General features: G+C 52.0%; 5 protein-coding genes across 5 annotated transcripts; 2 read left to right on the top strand and 3 right to left on the bottom strand.

The window, feature by feature from the left end:
• Positions 1-1,864: 1,864 nt before the first annotated feature.
• BDP55DRAFT_568449 (kinase-like domain-containing protein) lies at positions 1,865-3,082 on the bottom strand (the record flags this gene model as incomplete). Its single annotated transcript, XM_060570684.1, has 1 exon — positions 1,865-3,082. A coding segment is annotated over one exon (1,218 nt), but the record flags the coding sequence as incomplete, so codon positions are not given.
• Positions 3,083-3,099: 17 nt separating this feature from the next.
• On the bottom strand, positions 3,100-3,564 carry BDP55DRAFT_568452 (pfs domain-containing protein; the record flags this gene model as incomplete). Its single annotated transcript, XM_060570686.1, has 1 exon — positions 3,100-3,564. The coding sequence occupies one exon, from the start codon at positions 3,562-3,564 to the stop codon at positions 3,100-3,102; it is 465 nt and encodes a 154-aa protein (XP_060421624.1).
• A 1,286-nt stretch (positions 3,565-4,850) lies between these two features.
• On the bottom strand, positions 4,851-6,150 carry BDP55DRAFT_517357 (uncharacterized protein; the record flags this gene model as incomplete). The annotated part of the gene is made up of 2 exons (XM_060567750.1): positions 4,851-5,937; positions 5,999-6,150. Coding segments are annotated over 2 exons (1,239 nt in total), but the record flags the coding sequence as incomplete, so codon positions are not given.
• Positions 6,151-6,594: 444 nt separating this feature from the next.
• On the top strand, positions 6,595-8,728 carry BDP55DRAFT_735358 (tousled-like kinase; the record flags this gene model as incomplete). Its single annotated transcript, XM_060580308.1, has 2 exons — positions 6,595-7,434; positions 7,484-8,728. The coding sequence occupies 2 exons, from the start codon at positions 6,595-6,597 to the stop codon at positions 8,726-8,728; spliced, it is 2,085 nt and encodes a 694-aa protein (XP_060421622.1).
• Positions 8,729-12,907: 4,179 nt separating this feature from the next.
• Positions 12,908-13,721, top strand: BDP55DRAFT_721856 (uncharacterized protein). The gene is made up of 2 exons (XM_060578530.1): positions 12,908-13,186; positions 13,232-13,721. Exons 1-2 carry the CDS (start codon positions 13,100-13,102, stop codon positions 13,652-13,654), a joined length of 510 nt encoding a protein of 169 aa, XP_060421621.1. The 5' UTR covers positions 12,908-13,099; the 3' UTR covers positions 13,655-13,721.

Raw genomic sequence — 13,721 nt, 5'->3', positions numbered from 1 at the left:
ATGATATACCGACATCTGAATCGCCGTAGTCTGGTATATGAAGATAATGCCGACTGCCGTGTCGTTCAATCGTTCTTTCGATAGAGCCGAGTCCGAGTTGGCGCGAAGCCGTGCTTCTTCAGGCAGCTCTGAGCGATCGTGGTTTACTACGGAAGCCCAAGCAACATAGCGGACGCCTAGCATGCTCGTCTGTTGGTGTTGTGTCGTATGTCTTCGTTTCCACAAACTGACATCCAAAGGACAGTTGCGCTTCCACAACGACACGGCCGAGGCCGTGTCTTCGGGAGTACATAGTAAGAGGTGTTCAAAGGTGTGGGTGGTTCACCGCACCCAACTACCGAGTTGCACTCAAGAGCAGCTGTCCGAGGTGAGGAGAAAATGGCCTGATTCTGAATACGGTAGTATTTCAATGTGACCCTGTGTGATCAGTCTGGAAGTTGTTGTTAACAGTGTCATTTAGCGAACAATTTGATTGGCGGCGATATGTGGTGTGTGCTTAACCCCGCTGAGTCCAGGACTTGTTGGTCCGAAGTTTACGCACAGCGATACGCCCTCCATTGTGATTGAGCGAGAGCTTCTCGCCATTTCTCATCCCTGCCTCGTTTCTACTCTTGGTCACAGCTCCTGCCCCACTGATCCCTGTCCGTCTATGGTTCGAGAAGCGCTTGTCCTGACACCCCGCCAAGGCCGCACCACAACTCTAAGATCTGGGCACGGTGGCCGCCTGGGGTGCCGGGGGTCAACGAGCACAGCACCACCAGCCTGGGTTCTGAAAGTCCAGGGCTGTCGCCACAACTGTCACTGCTTCCCAGGCTCAGGAAGGAAGTTGAGAGTTCCGCGCCGGAGCCCTTCCCCGGCTACATCCACATCCTAGCGACCCCAAATCCTCAATGAAGTGAGTCACCTTCCTGTTGGTTTGCGACGTAGTGCGGCGCGATGACATTGGTATCTGGTGGCGTGATTCTTGATTATGGCCCGATTTACGAAAAGGTCTGCTAGTTCCAGCAACCGGTACGTCTCGACAAGCATAGAGACGCTGTTAGCCGAGCTCGAGTGACTTACGGTAAGATAGCGGGGCCAAGAGCGAAGCGCCCGCTGCTCGAAGAGCATTCACTATCAAAGCCCTCGTTAGCATTTCTCCCGGGGAATGGCGATTGTGCTTTACCGTACTTGCGGCATGGGTGCCAGGCACGCATCACAACATGGCTGCTGTATGATGGGGAAAATCACAAGACCATGATAAGTGACATTGAAGTCTGGACGAAACACATCACAGTCTCTCTTGTTAAGCCCGCATGCCTAACTTGCGCCCCATGCCCTGAAGTAACCTCGCCGCCTCAGCCATCTCGCAGTCTTCGTGTTCTAACCCCTCTCTTAGGACGTGTGGGTCCAGGCTTGTCTCTCCTCTCCGTGAGCCTGTGTTGGCCTGCAAACTCCAGGCCTGGTTCTATCTCGTAGCATGGCCCGAGAACTCTTTCCGAAGCAGTTTCGACGTACAGAGACTCGACAGGACTCGCCGGATAGCCGTCTCTCTAAGAAGTCGACTCCCGGTCACCCTGTCAATTCAAATCGATCTTCTATGCACTCGTATTCGAACGTGTCTTACATGGACGATAACGAACCTAGGCGCAGCGAATTTCATTTTCGACGGCGAACTTAGAGGAAGGCAATTGTCTGTCTCAGGCTTAGCTAGACCAAAGATGCAATCATATCTCGAGATGTGTTTCATAGATCGGCCATGTAGTAGCTAAGGGTTCAGTCTCCTGACCGAGTATTGTGCCTTTTGGTCCGCTGTGTCAATGACAGTAAACCCAACCATTTCCATTCCGTTACTCGTGCTGATTGAGTTGAACAAGCCACTGTTCTACCACTGCCCCTTGCCCAAAGCCTGAAGCAACAACGCAGCATGCTCCCTTTCGTCGTATTCACCAGAGTCGATTGCATTGCCTTCATCAACTGGACCAGGTCCGCTGGCTGCTTGCCATTTTGCGTTCTCGCTTCGTGGGGTCTTCGATTCCAGTATTGTGCAACTCTGCAGACCCTCAGCCCTGTCCTGATTCTCCTGTGACGAGTCCGCCAGGAACTGGCTTTCCCATTCTTCCGAGTTGCCTCGACCTAGTTGTGAAGCTAACGACGATCCAACGTAGAGGGGGTGCAACGGGTCTGCCGAATAGTCTTCCACAAAACGGGTCATTTCATGGCCCGCTTGCCAGTTGTAGTACTGTCTCATCGCCGACGAGGATATTCCTTTGGAGACTCCATATTGTGGGTTCACCTCGGACAGTGCAAGCGACTCGGGTTGTGGCGCCCCAGATCTTACGAATAAGGATGGGATGACCTCTCCCGTAGACCTTGGCCGGTGGATGATAGTCGACAGGTCCTCGGCATCGTCGCTCTGCAGAGCATACATGAACGTCTCTTGGTCTCCTTTCCCAGAGTATGAAGATGAGGCCAGCCCGTCAAACGATTCCAGCTCAGATCCAAGCAGATTTCCTAACGCGTCGCAGCAATCGCTAGCTGAACATCTCGACTCCGAGGATAAAACCACCATACTTTCCACAAGAATCCATCCCAGCGCAGTCGGTTGTCTACCAACATTCCTTTGCATCACCGTAACGACCTTCTCACACCAAGCCAGCCCGTTCTGCTTGTACTCGTCCTTGTATCGTGGTAGACCGTACAATAGTCGGCATGCCACCACACCAAGAGACCAGATATCAACAGCCTCAGTATAACCAGCGTGTGATCGCATGTCTGAGTAGACTTCCGGGGCGAGATAGAGGTATGTGCCACAGAAAGTCATCAACTCAGAACTATGCCGTGACAGCCCGAAGTCGGCCAACTTGACCGAGATACTGTCGTTAGAACGACTCTCGACAAGGATGTTAGCCGGCTTGATGTCTCGGTGCGCGATGGGCGTCTCCAAGCCATGCAGGTATGCCAGAGCCGATGAGCATTGATGAACGATCATTAGGGTTTCTTCGTATGTTATGACCTTGTGCTCATCTAGAGACCCCAGAGGCACATACTCGAGGTGTATCTCGGGGTGGGGTGCAGAGAATGACTCGATGAGTCGCACAATCCGCTCCTGTTGGGCTATCAGATGGGTGTGGCAAGAGCCGCTCGCAGCAGCACTGGTGGCTGGTTCAAAAACCCGGTCTCCTGGAACGAGCCATTCTGGATGGTTTTGCCGAAGTTGTACTGGAATACCCCGCCATGTCCGCCACCTGGTTTGCTGACGACAATACCACCGAGTCGAATGTCATGCTTTGGACTAGGCGCGCCGCCTCCAATACCGACCATCAACCCGATGCGTACGTTCGGGAAGCTATGGAGCATGTCTTTGGCTACCGTTGCCGCTGACGTCGTGCCATATTCACCATCGGGCAAGACGGCAATGACGACATTGTGGCTGCCGATCCTGCCCAGAACGTAGCTGTTGTTATCGTGCTGGGCGACTTGTCGCGGGCCTGCATGTTCCTCGTTGAGGAAAGCCCGGGCCGCAACAGACTCTGTCATAATGGCGCATATCCAACTGACCGTGTAGGCTTGGGGTTCAGACATAGCCAGTGAAGCAGATAAACGTTGAAAAGAGGAGAGTGCTTGTAATGTGATGAGACGTTAGGACAGGTTAAGGGAAGTTGGGTAAACACTCGTTGCGGGTGGCTTCTTCTTTTTATGAGACCCAAAATCAGGCTGGTTGGCACTAGTCAGCAAGACAGGACCACGGTGCTCGGGTGCTGTGCTACTAATTGATTGGCGAAGAATGTACTGACTATGCTGACCATGCCTCTTGGAAAAATGGCGAGAACCAATCGAGGCATCCCATAATATGTATGCCTGCAGCGGTGTAACGGCGGCTTTTTGGTGCAGGGCATAGCCATTTCGTTGTTGGCGCGTCGAGCGATGTTGGCGGTGCAAAGTGGAAAAAGATGACGAGCGCCTGCCACTCACAATTGGGCAGAAGCGTGGTCGGTGGTAGATGGATTGCCTTGTCATCCCGCTCCGATGTCTGGCAGGTTGTTGATTGGTGAGTCGAAGGCGATTGGATAATACGGAGCGGATGTCGTGTATTTAGAAACATCATGGATCGGACGGTCCTGTCCTTCGTGAGCTTTTGGCCTGTGCGCCGACGTCGCACCTCCATAGTGCTTCACTGGACCGTCCCGTTCATCCAGGTCTGACAATCAGATTAAGCTTATTTCGACGGAGCGTGAAAAGGTATGGCTCGCGACGGCGCGTCGAATGGCCTTGGTGACCAGGCTCCCCTCAGTACGCATTGGGACCCGCAGAATCCCATAGAACCCTCTAGTTTCACTTCAGAAAGGGCCACGTGTTTTCCTCCCCACAGCCACCGACAAGCGACAATGCACTGCTGGAACCATCCCGCCTCAACCTAGCTCATTTCGTTCACAAGTTTGAGAGCTTTCCCGGAAAGCGCTTCGACGCGCCGCAATACGCGCGCTGCGGCGGAGCCCCTGCGGCATTGCCTGGACGTTATCCTCCTTATGCAAACTGCTAGCAGTGAGAATGTCGGGCTGTGTATTTTGGGCCGTGTCTTGATCCGTTGCCGTACTGGGTTCAGGCTGCGTCTCTGTGGCTGTTGCTGAATGTCTTGCGTTGGCTGACCTCCTCTCGCGAAGATTGAACATCACTCTCTTCCGGGCGCGTCTTTCCGGGGGCTCTTCGTCGCTTGCGAGTTTTCTCTTCGTCCTTCCTTCGTCACTCTCAGAGTGATTCGTTGTGGAAGGGTTTATCTCAGCCTCGATCAAAGGAACTTGTTCCAAAACCCATTGCACGAGATTGCGATGCCGAGCGGCATCTCTCTTAGCGCCCGCGTAGCCGAATGTGGCCCGAACGAATTGTACGATGAGAAAAGATTCGCTTCGGGCCTGCTCCAATCGTCGCCTTGCAGCAAGCAACTTCTCCGTGCCATATTTCATCATCGATATCCGCTTCTTTTTGGGGATACGCAAACGCTTCGGGTCCTCCTGGGTCAGCACGTATATTTGCTTCGCTTCGGACTCTGCCCTTTCGTAAGCCTTCCTGGCTTGGTCCTTTTCTTTCTCGCGCTCCATCCCTGATGCGTCTGTCCGCACGAACTCTCTCGTCTCGTGAGGTTTGAGGACTTTCTTCTCAACAAGCTCTTGCCACAACTTATCGTGTTCTGGCTCCAAGCGTTTGATATCGCTGGTGTACTTGTCAAGCCACCAATACTCGTAGTTGAGGTACTCGATCCATGTCGTCAGCATGTCCTGTTTGGTGGGGTCTTCGTCAAGGTGAAAGTGCTGGGTAAAGCCGTGACAAGCGAGGCGTCGCTTCACCGCATCAACGTAGTCGCGGAATCCTCGACAATCGTGTTCCCTGCAGAGCTGTCGCTGCCGCTCACGTAGCGATCTTTCTAAATCCCATCCAGACTTTAGGCAAGACGGATTTGCTTCGATTTCAGCTAAGCGTTTGGCGCCCTGTTTCTTTATATAATTTGCTTCTATCCAAAGCTTCTGTCGCTCGACATAGGCCGGGAAACTATCGTCCTCATCTTCGCAGTTTCGATGGTCGTTTTGCCACCTCCGGAAATTTTGCCATCTCTGCAACTGTCTCTGGAATATGCCCTCGGCGCGCAATTGTGTCAGAGACTCTTGCCAAGGCCGCAGTAATTCAGAGTAATTGTGTGGCTCTCTGTATATATCTTGAACAAGGTCGGTCGGGTATAAAGGGCGGCCGCCGGTTTCAACAAGCTCGTAGTAAGTCTCGATTTCGTCTTTCATCGGGTCATATGGTGGGGTAGGAGACCTCGACCGAGCGAATTCTTCAGATTGTGGTCGTAGTGAGAAGCTTTGATTGGGTGATACTCGATGTAGGCGTGAATCGAGGTCATCAAGATCAAGTGGGCGAGAGCATGCCGTAGGACTCTGGGCTAAACTGCGTTTCTGCGCCCTGTGATGTTGTCAGCCAAAACCGCAGAGGGCACGCGAAGGGCGGGTTGGCAAGAACTCACTCCAACCTCTCAGCGAAAAGGCTGCGGTCCTCTCTGGACAGCTCATCCCACCCGTCGACAGGGAGATCGTAGTTACCATCGGGGAGACGATGTTGCTGCATGAACTGGGCTAGTTCTGCATCTTTCATAACAGCGACTTCGTCCGCAGATACTCTCGTCATATCTGCCTCTGGCAATGCCATTGTATTGTCAATCGTGAATTAGCTGTACTCTCATAACCTTGAAGTTGTTGATGAAAAGATTTCGGTGATGGATGATTTGTGACGCGGCACTTGGCTAGTTTGAACCTCAGGCAGCAAGATAGCGCCCGGAAGTGGGGTAAAGGCAGTCAACACATCGGTACATAGAGGTCTTATATGAACACAGTGGATTGGGTCGTATCCTGCGTGAAGGCTGCTTGGGACCGCGCAGGCCAATCATGTCAAACGCTCTAGCCGCTATCGCTTGGTGGACAGTGGCTTCATTGGTCATTAGTGTGGTTATGGTTCCATCGATTAACATCTCATCAACCGCACTGGTATTTATAAGTTGATGCCACTTCTCGACGTTGGTCTAATGCCCTTCGTCACGCTCCCCTTCACCTTGAAAACTTCATAATGGAAAACGCAAACGTTATCGCCTGCTTGTTTCCCCATGACGGCCATGGCAAGAAAGCATCGGAAGCGATCGAGTCGAGCCCATATTACGTGCCTCCCCAGCTTGCGCAGCCTTCCCGCACTCGGCGCAGACGTCGCGACCGTCACGAGAGAGAATCGACCGAACCACTCCAGGATCCTGGGCTTTCGGCGCTCGATTATCTTCCACGCCTTTTGATCGGATTCAGTGACATTCCACGGACAGATAAAGGTCTTATTTTTGGTTCAAACAAGAACTGCGACATCCAGCTACCCTTCCCAGGTGTTTCGAATATCCACTTTAGCCTGACATTTGACGAATTCAACCGCCCTATCATCAAGGACTTGAACTCTTTAAGAGGCACTCAGATCACATACAACGGGGAAGGGGAGGGCGTCCGGAGGGATTTCCAATGGATCGTTGGCGGTCACGATATTCCCCAGAAAATGGAAAGCATCATCATCACGGTGCCGAAGGCGGTATCTTTCCAGATCGTCACTCAGCCTCATGACATACAGTCTCCAGAGTACATCGATGGTGTCAGAAGGTTTCGTCAGGGAACCGCGGCTACAGAGGACCTCCTCGAGGATTTGGGTCTCTCATATCCGCCGACCAGAGGAGCCCAGACACCCGGTACTGGAGACATTAGCCTACGAAAGACACTTGGCGAGGGAGCTTTCGGCGTCGTGACCCATCTCTGGAATGTTAGCACGGGGGAGGAGCGCGTCGTGAAATCGCCTAACCCCAAGGCAATTCAGAACGGGCAGTTTAATCCTGGTACCTGGAAGCGAGAGGCTTACATCATGAGCCTGGTCTCACATGTTCGTAAGCCAATCATCTGTCTGTCACATCCATCTGATAGCTGAACAGGAACGAATCGTGAAACTCATCGAGTCATTCTCAACACCCCACTATGAGCTACACATTGAGTACATGCCCTATGGATCTCTGGAAGATCATGACGATATATCATATGATGAGACCTTAATGATTGTTCATCAATGTTCATCGGCTTTGGCATACTTGCATGATTTTGAGACGCCGATTGCGCATCGAGACATCAAGCCGGCCAACATCCTTGTTGAGAGTCGATCTGAATACAGTATTTCTGTTAAGTTAGGCGACTTCGGGCTATCGCGGCATAGTTCCGAGCTGATGACTTTCTGTGGCACAGCTCTATATCTCGCCCCGGAGGTCTACTCAGACATGCGATCTCAAGCCAGCTATACTGAGGCTGTTGACATCTGGTCTCTTGGTGTAGTGGGATGCCGACTGGTGTACGGTCTACCACATTACAAGGACGAATACAAGAAGAACAGAGTGGCTTGGTGTGAGAAGATCGTCAAGGCAATGCAAAGGAAGGTTGATAGGCAGCCGACTGCGCTTGGATCGATTCTTGTGGAATGCATGGTGGTCCTGTCCCCAGACACGCGGTCTTCCGCTGGCTACTGCTGCAGCGCGTTGGAAAATCTGCTTCAACCTGAGCAGGGATTCTCCCAGCAGCTGGCTTCCTCTACATACTCTAGGGAGGAGGACCAAGAGACACTCAGGTACGCCTCGCTAAATGACGACGCTGGGAATCTGTCGACTATCATCTGCCAGCCAAGGCCTACAAGAGCGGTTACCCCATCTTTATTCATAAGATCTCGAGCGCCCCCTCCCGAGTCGCTCCTACTGTCCGAGGTGAATCCACATTATGGAGAGTCCGAGGTACCACTTTCGTCGGCGATCAGACATTACAACAGCTGGCAAGCAGGCCATGAGATGGCGCGTTTCGTGGAAGACTACTCGGTCGATCCACTCAACTCCCTCTATGTTGGATCATCACTGGCCTCACATTTAGTAGAAGACAACCCCGAAGAATGGGCAAGCGATTTCTTAGGAGGTTCGTCACAGCAGAATCAGGGCTGGGCTGGCGGTCTGGAGACAGCCACGGTCTCAGAATCAAGAATCCCGCGGGGCGGGAGCGGAGGATGGCGCGTAGCGAGTGGGCCTGAACCAGTTGAAGAAGGCAACGCAATCGACGCTGAAGATTACGACGAGAGGGCAAATGCGGCGCTAATGCTTCAGGCTCTGGGTCAGGGGCAGTGGTCGAACTTTGAAGTCTGTGACTGAAGGGTGTTTAACTTGAGCGACATGAATACGATAACTACATACCAGTATTGCACGGGTGATGATCATTGACACTCTAAAGCTAGCGACAAGACGCCGACGATTAGCCGCCAGTGCCATCGCCTCGCAGTTCTGGCGCGTCCGATCGCTCTGAGCAACTTTTCTATCACGCTGAGTCGCTCTGCGTGCCGATTCCTTTTCTGCCTGCGCCTAGATCGATCATGAAGCTGTCCGACCCTTATCTTAACGACACCTCATTCCAAGAAGAACCCACGAGGCTGCGGGATATTGATGCTGCATTTTTGCGGGTAAATCGCATTCTTCTCTAGGAAAATCGAGGCTTATCCGAGAGTTAATTTGCTTCTCGCACATGGACATCACCCAATACAATGAACCGTGAGTGTTTTTTGTAACTCTCTCATTCACCCTGAGGCCACTATGCCGATCATGCTAAGTTCTTGAAGGTACATAGCTATGTGGCTGGCAAGATTTCGATAAGCTGCCTGACCCGATTCTATTCGGCCAAGCGAGTAAACATCAGCCACTGATCTGATCTCAATGCCTTAACGGCATGCGTGGTACTTATCTCTGTGAGTCACAGATGCTCACAATTGCTCTCATTGGTGTAAATAAACGTGCAGTTTGTGGTGGCCCGAACCTTGTGAACAGCGCCAATGAGTATGCAAAATCCAGTCAACCCCTGTTCATCAGATTGTATCCCATAGTGTGAAGAAGACTGCAAACATTTCCAAGTTCTGAGCTTGCTTAATAACGTACAAGAGGGTATCGAGCACGGCAAGGGCTCTTATGGCTTCCAAGATGGTCACCGGAGCTTTGAGGCCCCGGATCCAGAGAAGCACGGCGAGTAATCGTAAGCAAGAGTAGAAGGCAAACCAATAGTAAAGGGGTTAACCATAGTTTCCTTCGCCGCAAATCCTCCTAGAGAGGGCCGATCCAAACATTATTACGCCTTCAAATACTGTAAAGTTCCCTTGGACCAGTCGGTGCTTCCGAAACTGAAGATGGGCACCCGTCAGCAGATCGAGACATACCCCGGGATGGTGCTGCCGATTGGTGCTGGCTACACTCTGAACTATGCCGGCGAGGTACAAAAAAATAGTATCAGATGGGCGTATTTCAAAGAGGACTTCACAAGCGTTGGACCGAATGCGAATCTTGGGGACGCAAGGACCAGGTTATCGCAAGAGATGTGGTTCACCTTCACAGATTGCCGGTACAGATACAAGGGCGGCACTTAGGGTGTGTTCAGAGGTGTATGGGCTAGAGCTGGCCAGTCGGATCCTCGCGAGCCCAGATCGAAGCGCACCCGTGAGAAGTTGCAGTATGTTGGCGGCCGCCTGCGAGATAGAGCACCTCTATGGCTATGGGACGAGGCTCACAGCTCAAAGATGCCCGTTCTTGGGAGAGGATTGAGCGTCTCGCCCCCTGCATCACCACGCACAGCGAGAGGTAGCGGACGGCTGCGTCAACGTGATCATGAGGGGCAGAAAGATTATCGATACTACTCTCCCGCCAAACCTCGCAAGCCGTCCTTGCCTGCACGTCATAAATCGAACCTCGACCAGCGCCCATCAATTCCATATCGATCTGATAGGCGGCGTAGGACCTATGATGAGGATGATGAGTCTGAGGAGCTGCAATCTGAGCTGAATTCTGCCGCAGGCTCAGCAATGTTCATCGCAACGACACGTACGGACCCGTCATCTTTGTCGCGTCTGCCTAATTAGCAGCCATGCCTTTCGCGGCCTCGACTACCACTATGAGGCCGATTACTGGCAGGGATGTCTTGCAGCTGTTCTGGAGCCGATACCCTTGTGTCTGCGTGCGATCCAGCATGTCGCACTTCGCATGGCGCCTGGGGCTAATCTGGCCAGCGTATGCGACTAAACTCTTACACGAGGATGTGTACCTCAAGGATTCTGCTGCAATGTTGTGGATACTCGTATCCGTGTTTTTAATATTTGGCAGTGACGAACTGCCTAAAGAGGACGTCCTTTCGTTGAAAAGGTGACTATTTGTCCATGTAGGAGAGTGGAATTCACCAATCGGTCGAGTGGCGGGACAGCAAGGAAGGTATCATGTGGTGACTTAGAACTATCAATGCTCCAGGTAGCTGGTTCGTTTTCCATTCCGCAGGCAAGCAGTATCAAGGAACCAAACCAAAATTGCTTCTGGGGTGGTCAGAATTGGCCATCCTCCTTCTGTTGCTTGGTGTATTTGAGACAGTGTCGAAACCAGCCACTCCTAGCCCCTGTTCCAACACGTCAAGGACTCTTTGCTTGGAATTATTTTCAATCACCCTATCCCTCGTCGTACCGAAAGCCTGGTATATGTGCCAGGAATACACTCCACTGTAATGCAAACACGCAAAGGTAGCAAACGAATGGCCCATGGAATAGCAATTCACTTATTCTTTTGAGATTAGTGACAACGCACATGAGACGAAGCAGACTTTATGTCAGCGACTACAGCTCTTTGATGGAGGGCATGGAGCATAGCAGCGCTAAAGAATCCAGTCTGCCAATCCTTCGATCCGCTCTGCCGTATTCTGGAGGCGGACGCCGTAATCGCGGCATATTGGCAATGCCGGGCGGAAATGAGAAGCAATGAAGTGCATGGCCCAGGGGAATTTCACCGGCAAAAGTCACTCAGCAAGATGTGTGTCACATTACTAACTGGACCATCAGTTACAAGACTCTCAAGAATAGGAGCTTTATTCACTTCTTCTGGCAGCCCAAGTTCTCCCATAACAACAGCTCATGATCTCATCATTATTCAGTGGTTGTTGCGCAAACAGTCTATAATACTTCGAGCGCGTCTGTCATCAGTTAGCAGGAAAACTTCGAACAAGCTGTTCACAAAAGTAAAACTAACACGTATCAATCGGAATGCGGTGCCAAATTTGGTTTTCAACAGTCTCAGCAATGTCTGTTCGGATATAAGGCCGTCGATATCTTGAACACATCGTAGAGCATGATCTTTAGAGGTTCTCTTGCTTTGTTGGGTCGAGACTCGGTGGCCGATTGCATCGTCTCGAGAACGAGAGAATCTTGTACGTAAGCGAAAAATATTGGTCAACCTCCTGATGCATCTCATTGCGACTTTGGGACACTCAAGCTTTGAACCTGAATATGATACTTTCCGCAGAATGGTTCGAAGATCAAGATGTTAGCCTATGGGCAAGCTGTGACCGGAGATGGAACAAGCAATTGAGACCGAGCAACTCGGGGACAGTCGTCCTTTAAGAGATGTGTGTACGGGATCATCGAACACCTAGACGGCGCAGTATTGACAATCCACCGTCTGCATATTGTGTTATTGGAATAGGATGTGTGCGCTTCCCCTCCACCAATGAGCACGCTGAGCACGCTGATCACTGTCGCAGCGTTGCTCGGCGCTTTGTTGGCCATCTCACTCCCTCCTTTGAGTAGCGCGCAGTCCTTGTCTATATGAGGCACCACAAAATCAGAAATGAGCGTTCGAAAGTACCAGCACGCATGAGTCAACGGTTGACACCTCTACTTCAAGTGTTTCGGGCTGGAACGCCAATATCTTATCTGACTTCCTCTGTTCTATCTGCCATGATGATCCTCCAGCGCTTGGCCTTTTGCTCGCCTAAAGTTGGTTCCCTGAAAAGTCAGACGCTGAAGTACAAGAACATTGGACAGCCGCAGCAATCTACGTTACCCATCTCGCCGTAGGGAGTCTAGGGACTCCGGCCCATTTTGGAAGCGCCCATTTTGGAAGCGCCCTTCGCACAAATACCTGCAATCAATAGATCGGCCTAGTGTAGCGCTCATGTGCAGCAGCACCACGAACTCACGCCAGAACTTGACGGAGAACTTGCTCTGAAGCCTCTCGAGCGGCACATCGGCCTGAGTCGTTGTTCAGACGTTCGTACGCCACCTCGGGGCGTGTCTACTATGACTGCTGAATCCACACCCTTAGCGGGTCGGGGAGCTTGCTAGCGTGCTGCTAGCCCACCCGCGCGAGATAAGTGCACTACGGAGTACCGTGTACACTACTTCGGGTGTCGATCTGATCCTAAAGTATCGTACACCCAGAGACTAGTGTGGTCCTGTATGAGCCCAAACCTGCTTGCGTATCACGCCTGCTGTAGTGCGGAGTGACAGGGCTACTTGCCAGCATCATCCTGCATCTACGGAATACTCCGCATATGACTAGGTGCTCCACCTTACTGGCCTCCAACCGGTTGGCCCCCAACACATTTGTCAGACATGGCATTTGAATCATGCATAATAAGCCGCCCCAGATTCGCAAGACGCGTCCCACATCAGCTGGAGTTCGTTCCACTGCCCGATCTATTCCGCCGTCAGACTAAACGGTTTCGAGATGGGCGCAGAGCAAAGTCGACAATTGGGACAGTCACTCCTGGACTGGGGCAACGCCTCCAGGCATGGAGCGCCGCCGGGGGAAGGGGTACGTGCCACCCACAGGAACTCGATCTCAGCTAATCCATTGTAGATCCTCCCGGTTCTTGAATCTGTGTGGCAACAGCTGGACTGCGAATTCAAAGAGAGCTTGCTGAAGCGTCTACGGCTCATAGTTGCGCCAGACAGGTTTGACGGTGCTGGGACCGTGATGGTCAATAGCATAGTCAAAGAAAGCCATCATCTTTGGACCGTGCGGCCTGAGGCGTTTTTTGGTGATGAACTCTCCAAGCCCTCTCTGCAAGAAGCTGCACAGTGTTTGGACAATCAAAAAGGCCAAGCTGAGTACCAGCAACGTTTCCTCCACATGGCAATGGCTTATGTGAGAGGGACGCATGGCTATAAGATAGCCGAGTCCGACAAACACCGTGTCTATGAAGGAAAGCGGAACGCGGTGCTTGCCTCTAAATTTACGCTTGGTGCGCCTTTGGTCATCAATATCGCACGTTCGACGTAAGTGCCCCCCGCCCAGGCGCGCCTCAACCAACTAACAACTCCAAGCCTACGAAAGTTGCCTGTTGAAG

The sequence above is a fragment of the Colletotrichum godetiae genome, assembly GCF_030913485.1.
Source record: "Colletotrichum godetiae strain CBS 193.32 chromosome Unknown BDP55scaffold_115, whole genome shotgun sequence".
In the NCBI taxonomy this organism is placed as follows: Eukaryota; Fungi; Ascomycota; class Sordariomycetes; order Glomerellales; family Glomerellaceae; genus Colletotrichum; species Colletotrichum godetiae.
Note: the sequence above shows the minus strand (reverse complement) of the source record. Positions and strands in the feature narration are given on the sequence as shown.

Excerpts from the sequence above, each read along its gene's own strand:
- BDP55DRAFT_721856 (XM_060578530.1), top strand. The coding sequence starts at position 13,100 with ATGGGCGCAGAGCAAAGTCGACAATTGGGACAGTCACTCCTGGACTGG. Across the intron at positions 13,187-13,231 it reads GAGCGCCGCCGGGGGAAGGG|ATCCTCCCGGTTCTTGAATC; the intron begins GTACGTGCCACC and ends AATCCATTGTAG.